This window comes from Amblyomma americanum, chromosome 3, assembly GCF_052857255.1.
Source record: "Amblyomma americanum isolate KBUSLIRL-KWMA chromosome 3, ASM5285725v1, whole genome shotgun sequence".
Classification (NCBI taxonomy): Eukaryota; Metazoa; Arthropoda; class Arachnida; order Ixodida; family Ixodidae; genus Amblyomma; species Amblyomma americanum.
The window spans coordinates 81,488,046-81,497,042 of record NC_135499.1 but is presented as its reverse complement, the minus strand read 5'-3'; the positions used below and the strand labels follow the sequence as shown (position 1 = coordinate 81,497,042).

At 44.3% G+C, this 8,997-nt stretch overlaps 1 protein-coding gene across 1 annotated transcript; it reads left to right on the top strand.

Annotated features, from left to right (window-relative positions):
• Positions 1-400: 400 nt before the first annotated feature.
• Positions 401-5,735, top strand: LOC144124692 (uncharacterized). Its single transcript, XM_077657525.1, has 3 exons — positions 401-597; positions 678-887; positions 5,230-5,735. The coding sequence occupies exons 1-3, from the start codon at positions 532-534 to the stop codon at positions 5,485-5,487; spliced, it is 534 nt and encodes a 177-aa protein (XP_077513651.1). The 5' UTR covers positions 401-531; the 3' UTR covers positions 5,488-5,735.
• The last annotated feature ends 3,262 nt before the right edge of the window (positions 5,736-8,997 follow it).

The following is an 8,997-nucleotide window of genomic DNA, read 5'->3' as shown; positions in this document are numbered from 1 at the left end:
GAACTCCAAGTGATCAAAATTAATCCAGAAACTCCACTGTGGTGCCCATCGTAGCTGATGTGTCGTTTCAGGACATTAAAACAACAAAAAAGTTCGCCTCACAGTGAAAAGATAATTGGAAAACAAAGCTTGGATTACTGGAAAGGAACTCTATGCTGCAAATTTGGTAATGTGCGCGCTACCATAAAAAAACTAATGTCGGCGAGAGATCAGTGTGGGTCCTTTAGTGTTTTTATGCTATCAAAAATGTGCTGCAATAAAATATGGAGCAATATCTATAGCTTCTCATGAGGTATTGTTATGTCCATGGGTGTTTACTGGTGGCTTGTGATCAACACCATCACTGTTAGCATGTATTTAATTGTATTGTGATTGCTTTTGTCAGTGCAAGTAGTAATGCTTGCATTGTGTGGGATGTTTTAAACACAGGACTCTTGGCGAGAAGCTCTCCGTTTCAAGGCAAAATATGAGCGGAGAAAAATCCGTATCCAGCAGAATGATGGGGCAGATTCTCCACTGTCAAAAAAACCAATGAAAGATGGGAAAGTGGCCACGGTTGGCGGAAATGCCCTGCAGCGTGTTTCGAGGCCGTCTGTGGTATGCATTTGGATTTCATGTAGTCCTTGTGCTGAAGACAGCCTGGTGTGCAGTGTGAAGTAGGCTCCTTTTGCTTGCAGGCAACTGCACCAGACGGGGAGGATGAGGAGAGTATTGCTGGCCACATCGAAGGAATGAAGTCCGCGGTTCAAAAAGCTGGGCCAGACATGGCTTACATAATAGACTGTATGCGCCGTACATTTCCTACCCGAAGGAAGTGGATTGGATCCGAGGATCCATCAGTGGAAGTGGCCATACAGAAATTTCCAGCATTGGCCATGAGCTCAATCGTAAGTTCAGTAACTAGACCATCAGTTAGCGAAGCAAGGAAAAAGAAATTTTCTTTTTCTTTTCCTCTTTTGTCTTTCTTTCTTTTAATCCTTTCCTTTTTTGATTTCAGTTGCGGTGCCTGCACTTTGCATTCCATCTTAGTGGAGGCGAAATACAAAAGTGTGGATATGCTGTGTGACGTCAGTGCATGTTTAAGGACCTCAGATGGTCTAAATTGTCTGGAGCCTTTCACTACGGCGTCCCTTATGGCCTGAATCGTCTTGGGACGTTAAACCCGCTAAAGCAATTAGGCGGAAGTGGTCTATATGTGCAGAAAATTCAGCTCAAATTTATTTCTCTTTGCCTCAGTGGAGACCTGATTGAATGGCTCGCACTGTTTGAATTTCAGAATACACCTAGGGTTGGTTCAGTGTAGCATGCCCTGATTCCACATTCTGGTCTTTTTGTTTTTGTTGCTCGACTTCTGCTGTTTAGTCGTTTATTTATTGCACGGTTCTTGTATGTGCTTCAAGTTGGTACTACCGGTGTTTGCTGGTGACAGCTGTTACATGGTGGACACTGAAGGGAAATATCGAACTAAGCAAGACAGTCAGGATATTCGTCAGGGACCGTACTTATACTTTCGATGCACTGAATAGTACCTGCATTGCAGAGAAAATCCACACAATGAAAGTCCAAAGATCATTCCACATTTAAGCGGAGATGCCACAGGAAAAAAAAAACAATTTTAAATAGTCCACCCAGAGCAGTGAAATTTTGTGTGCTTATACTGCTTTTCTGCTCTTTTCAGGACACTAATTAGTTCTCTTGTAGTGCGCACTTTTGCTCAGTGTTGCTAACAGGCCTCAAAAAACAATTTGTGTAGGTTTAATCTTACTTGAACCTGGTTATAACTAGAAAAAGCATTCGCGGGTGGTCCAACTCGCTCATCCATGGTAGATGACGGCGGCAGACACAACCATTTTGTTGCAGCTTCTAATCACATGATCACCATGACGTCACACATGGTGGTGACGCCACCAAAGGCCAAAGGTTCTTTGCGACGGCAACTATTCCCTGTTGAATCTCTCCGTAACCAGCCAACTTGGGCTCTCTCCTTACTGGTGGCAGTGCTCGGCAAAGCCATCTACCGGTTGCGTGCCTTAAGTCTCAGCCACTGTGCCACTCTGCGGGTAGTGTTATAAAAGCTCGGAGGGCCTATATAACACTACTAGGAAAGTTGGAGCGAGGGGAATTTCCGAGTTGTACCTGGAGTAGTAGAGCTTTTTCTCTAAAAAGGCCCTTTTGTGCGCATGCTTTCTCATAAAAAATGTTCACTGGGAACTACCAGCGGTAGCTTATTTTATAGCTTACTAACTATAGAATGCAGGGAAATAGCCCTGATGTGGTCATGGAAGTTCCTGGTGTGAAAAAAAATTGTGATGTTATTGTTAGGTTTTTGGAACTCATTACTGTTGTATCGTTTCTATACACTTGCATTGGAGATACTGCAATTCTTAGGCGACATCTGAAGCTACACATTGTAAAGGACACATTTGCCAAGTTTCAGTGCGATACGAAAAGTGCAAGCACCAAAAATTCTGGGCGGACTTCGAAAATTTGCACCCAGGATCTTCTGTAAGTCTCCATTCCATATCACTGTGAAACGTCGCAGATGTGTTCTGTAGAATGTGTATGTGTAACTTGCAAATATCTATTCAGAATTTCAATATCTCTGCTACAAGTTTAGAGAGGCTTCAAACTACACTAATCTAAGTAATGATTCTGAAAAACAAAAGGGTAACATCATCACAATTTATTTTTCCCATACTAGAAAAACTTTCATGACCAAATTTGAGCTAGTTTCCAGCATTCTACAATTATTAAGCCGCAAAATTAGCTGTTGCTCTTCGTACCCAGTGAAAATTTTCAATGTGAAATCGTGCACAAAAGGACCTTTGTTTTAATCTTGTTAGTAACACTGAGCTAAAAGTAATCCTTCTACAAGGAAACTAATTATTGTCCTGAAAAAGGTAGAAAAAACAGTATAAGTGCAGTTTCGTTGTTCTAGGTAGATTAGTTAAATTTTAGTAGCTTCTCTCGTTAAAGTCCCCACGGAAAATGAAGCACAGTGACAATATTTGTATGATGCATTTGTAATGGAGCTCTACGGCCAATCAGAAGTGCCACCTGCCTGCCGGGGGCACTGGTGCATCTCTTAAAGGGACACTGAGACGAGCCCTATAAATTTTTTTTAGCAAAATCTGATAGTTCGGCATTTCATGGCTTTGTTTCCGCTTGTCCGGGAGCGAAAGATGCATTTATTTCAAAGAAATTTCGATTCGAAGTTGAAAAAGTTTTTCCCGCCGCTCTGATTCAAACTCGAGAACTATTAATTATTACGTCAAGGAGAACTCTTATGATGTCACAGGACGTAGAGACGTGAAACGTGACGTAAACGGAGACTCCGTGATTTCTGGCTGCTGGCAATGCGGTCTAGCAGCCGCCGAAATCAAAGCTACTGCCGCCGCACGTTGAAGGCATCTATCGGGAGTCGCTACCGTCAATTTTATTTTTTTTCCACAAAAAATGGATGGGTGCTCAAGGGCTATTGCATTTAAAGTTGGCGGCTTGAAACTAAAGCCAGCGCACGACGCTTCAACGGCTTCCGCTAGATCCAACGGGTCCACTGGATCGATCTCTCTCGCCCACTTGCATGTACCTTCATATGTGTACTGTGAATGGATTAAATTAGCTGAGTGCTCGAAAAGAACAGCTCCGCCCAACTACCAAAGCTATTGAATTACGTCACAACGCGCACCTCGCCGCGGAGTTGAACAAGTCTAGTCTGGTCGGGCCGGCGGCGGCTGGTGCACTCGGCGCGAAATAGAAACATGCTCCAAGTCTCCCCGCCAATGCGGTCAGAGTGCGCCGAAGCCGCCGAACGCGTCGGCGGTCAAGCGCAGTTGGAGTATAGAGGGTCTCGCTTTGGTCGACGTGACGTCGCCTTGCAGCACGCGCGCGCGTTACGCCGGAGCATAAACGCGCCTTAACAGAGCCTGCGCTTAGCTGCTAACCAATGTATTCGGTGGCGGCATCTATGGGAGCCACTGAACCCCCCACCCGCGCAAAAAAAAATCCTGTGCCGAAGTCCGGAATCGAACCAGGACATTTGGCGTTTGAGGCGGAGACGCTACCACAACGGCTCAAGGTACTACCATCAATAAAGGCGCATCTAGTGAATGCACTCTTACAATGCAGAAATATCCGCACTTTCGCTACGTATATCCTGGCCTAACAAAGCTAGGCCATCAGCAATTTTTCTGAACTGCCTTGTACCTTGTCTCCCGTCCCTAACAAACGATTTCCATTAAGTAGTTCGATGTTGACTGGCGCAGCTAGGAACGTTTCGTAGGGTGTGTGTGCGAAGACACAAGTGCTGCCTTGTACGATCACCGACCATCGTGCCATCATATTTTTTCATCGAACGTGGCGATCATCTGACAAGCGTTCACAGGCTCCTTCGAAAGTTAACTAGCACTTGAAGTGGCACTTGGAGTTCCTCTGCTGTTCGGCGCTTGTAAACGCGTCAAAAACAAAACCACGGGGCACGCAAAGCTCATAGACGCGAAGCGCCATAAATCGAAACTCTCCTGGCCGCCTGTGGCGCCACCAAGCATCGGTTTTCTTTGCTTCCAACATTCATGTTGTCATTTGTCTGCCTTCCTTGGGTGATAAAAGTCCACTATCGGTTTTAAAACAAAACTTCCTTCAATATTGAACCGCGCAACCTGCCTTTGTCAGCCTCAGAGATTCGCGGCTCATGTACGAACGAAAATTCCTCCAAGGTGGCGTCTCTTGTCCTATGACGTCACCACGCTTGCGCTTGCGAGATTGACCTGTGGCGGCGATACCTGTATTTTGGTTATTGCTATTTTCTACCTTACAAGTGCTTTGTTTTCAGTAAGAGCGGCGTTTTTATAATCAGGAGCTGGTATTCTATCGGTACAAGCCAAGTTCAATTTCTCCTCAGTGTCCCTTTATCTGCTGCAGTGCGCAGCCATGAGTGGCATGAGAACTCAATACGATTTGTGAGACTAAAGCAGAGAATGGCTGAATATGTATGCTTTGCTTTACGATTGCATGGTAATGCTTTCGCACTCATGCACATAAGTGGTCTCTGCCGAATTCTTTCTTTGCTTGGGAGCTATGTAAGCAGCCTGCAAATTTCTTTTCGTGAACTTCGTAACATTGCAAACTGGGTGTTATACCTGTGCTTCCATGTTTTATTCTGTCCTAAAGCAACCGATGTGCTACAGTTCTTCATTACTGTTATTTTATGCTCGTATTCTCCATTTGTAGGCCCAGCTGGAGTTTGAGCTGATCACAAGCGTGCCAGTCTTGGAACGGCTTGAAGAGGCAGTTCATCGCACGAAAGAAAAAATTGTGCATGCAGCTCGAAAGAAGCGCCACCTGGAAGGCTTCCTTGAAGACTTCGATGCCCGCATCGATGGCACTTCGGAAGCTGCAGTATATGGCACACATATTATACTGTATATTGTCGGCATATATATAGCTTATCGTATCTACTTGTGTAGGGGCTCCACTCTTGTAGACTGACAGACTGAGGATATTACATGAAAGTGGAATATTCCCACAGTTTTTTCGGCCACAGTGGAACCCAGTTCATGCATCACCTATTTCTGTGACGGCCACAGATAAATACTTTCCCTATTTTGAGTGCATCGGTAAGGCCCAGGCATGTGTAGCAATGAGCAATGTAAGCTTTCCAGTCGCGCTTTTGTTCCTTGCAAAGTGCATTGGAAAGAATATGTCATTAAGAGTGATATAGTCTAGAGTACTATGAATGTTGCACTATGGTTTAATGTCCGAGCTAGGAAATGCTACCAAAGTCATTTAAATGCTTACTGCTCATAGAAAACCTGTGCTGAAGTTTGTTGTGTCGACCACTACATCGCAATACGCAGCCTAGCAGTGAGAGGTGTAAGCAGTTTCTGGCACACTCATAGTGCTTCCTACCTGCCCTTATTGCATGAGCTTCCACACATTGTGAAGGCCACACTAGGCGAGCATCACTAATTTGGTCCGCAGGGACTGCCTTCTGTGGCTATGCTGAGCAGGAAAGGGAAAGACGGCTCTTTGTTTAGTGAAGGCTGGAGAACTGAGGAGCAAGTGTCATTCTGCAGCAGAATAAAGTCCCGAAGAGAACGGGGACTAGGGGGATCAGCTCGCATAATAAATCCCCCCGCCCTTTTTTTTATGGAGCCACGCAAACAATTCTTAGATATGGCTGAACCAGGTCCTAGCTCTCTCTCGCTCACCTCATCAACTGCGCACTTTAAGCAGGATTCACTCGAGAAAGGATTCTACCCCTATAGAGCGGGGAGGTGTGTACACATCACCAGAACTTGACGTCCTTGGGCGCCAGCCCAGGGGTGCCTGGCCTCTGGGATATGGGTCCTTTTGCTTGGCCAGCACAAAAGCTTCCTCGGTTGGAGGGGGTAAGCGGTCATTTTGTTGTAGTTTTGGGCCATAATATTATTTTAAGAGAATTTTGTTTCTACAGGTCTGGGAATATTCACTACAAGCACAGGAGCTGCTTTCTTGTGCTTCGGCACACTCTAATATAGTCAAGCAAGCTATTGACAGCTTGTCTCGAATCTGCTCTTTTGAGGTCACGTAATCACGCATTTAAGTTTTAGCAAGCTAGTTGAAACGGTTGTTGTTAGCTGGGTTCCCCTGTGCGGTTATCACTTCATGTTGAGGCAGTTTTCTAAAAAAAGAAATGGTGCATATTGTGGAAGCAATGCAAAGAGGAAAAATGATGCAGCTAAACTCGAAATACCATATGCACATAAGGTTGCTCATGAAAAAGAAAATAGCTGACAGACATGGTATACAAGTTGTGTTTGCTGCTGCTCAAAAGCTCGCCCAAATTTTGTTGCACATTTTGTGCTATGGAAGAAAAAAAGGGCCAAAAAGTTTGTGCCATGTTGCAGCAGGGTTGTTTATGAAATTCTGTTGACCTGTGGGAAGGCCCATGTAGGCCAACGAGGCACCTACGTTTGTGGTCATTAACATGTACAGAAGCACATTTATTACAGCATTGTGGTCACGGATGCATGTGGTAAAGATTTTGCACCAGAAATTTGTTGGAAGCTTATGCATAAAAAAAAAGAAATGCACTAGCGAAGTATCTGTACAGCTCTTAAAAGCCAAATTGTGGATCTTGAAATTGTATGCATGAATGCATACTGTTTACAGCTGTTCATTCTGCATGTGTGTTGTTTTTTTATATTTCCTCACCTGAAAAACAAATTGCATAAAGCAGATAAAGTGGCCAATGTGTGATGCCTGTTTGTCTTGCGCTGGCGCTTTACTACTACTTGAAACTATGAACCATCTTACCTGACAGCAAGCTCCGCTACTACTTTACATTCTGCCTGGACTATTGTTCTTGGTTTATGTCTAGTTAACCCCAAATTAGCAGCTATCACTTCAAGAATGTGTTTGATATACAGGGCTATTGCTTAATTTGTTATGCCTTCTAGTCTGAAATGTAGCAGCGCATTGCTTGGGTAGTTAGTGTGGCGCACCTTTTATTTTAGTTATCTCCAGTGCAGCCATTCTGGGATGACAACGCACTTTCCTTGATGCCTCATGAAGGCACTAATATAGTCTGCATGCAGTAAAAAGTTGGCTGGAGCAGGACCTTGGGACTGAAGCATATTGTAACAAGCAATAAAGATCAGAATTTATTGTTCATTTAATTTTGGTGCTCTTTTTATGTCTCCATGTTTCATGTCACTGTATTTAAATTCATTCGCCACTCTTTCAGAGACAACAGTCACGGCAGCAGTATGCCTGTTGCCAAGCATGGTGAAAGAAAGAGTGGAGACTTTCATCCGCCCCTTTGTAAGTTTCTAAAACCGCATGTGTGAGCAGCAATGTTTTTTGGGATGCTGGGGGCATGCAGTTCTTTTTTCTCCTTGAGAATGCATTTGACATTACTTTTGTTTCTTAAACAAGTTAAACAAATATACCGTGTCAGACTGAAGAAAACAAATACACAGTATTTGATATAATAACATAATACACAGTATTTGATATAATAACATAGCTTTGGATACTAGCCTTCATATTCTTGTTACATGGACATTTTCAGAGGCTATGTAGTCCAGAGGCTTAGAAATTCTCAGTTGCTATCGAACTCGAATCAGGTGTGCTGCTACAGTAAACTCTATCACCATTGAAGGATTCCATCTCACTGAGGCATAGTGGCGTCACTATCGCAGCCAGTCATTGTTCAGGCATCCAAGCAATTGACTTATAAATGACCTGCAGAGCAGCTGACTTGGTTTAAATGCAAAATTTTTGCTTAGGTGCCCTATTTAGCTAATCAATTCTAGTAAGCCACCTTTTAATATGTATTAAGCATTGTGGAGGTACAAGCTTGCAAATGCTTCCTTTACATGCAAGGCTGGAGGTGTCTGAACTTGGGATTTCTCGAATGATTTGCAAAACACTCTTTTCTAAAACTTGCGTGTGCGTTTGTTTTTTTACAGGATCCTGCAGCTGTGCACTATATACCAACTGTTGTGCACAGAGGAGGCATTCTGACAACGTCAGATTTTTCTGTTTGCCTTGAAAAGATTTGTATCAAGGAAACAAGCCTGCTGGCGGCAGTTGCAACCCAGATGGCCTTGTACTGGGCAATTAATATAGTTTTTGATAAAAAAAGCACAGCGGTCATTTGACCTGCTGTGCAGGCTCATCAATGTCGACAGTGGCCTACGGCCAACTCCACTTGTGCGTTTGGCACAAACTGTTTTGGGAAAGTGAGTGAGTGAAAACATTTATTGATTTCCAAAGGGATTCGTGGATCGAAGGCTCCGTCGTCTTCGTGCTTGCGCCGGCGACTAGAGTCTTCTTTCAGCAAGGGTGGGCCCCTATTCCAAGGCTCCACTGAGTCGTGCTGCACCGGTCGCGTGCTCTATAAAGGCCCTCTGGGCCGTGAGCTCGCTGCTGGTGAGACGGCTCTCCCATTGCTCCGCACTCGGGTGTTTGTGTTTGTGAAATGCCTCGTTACGTTCGCATTCCCATGTGATG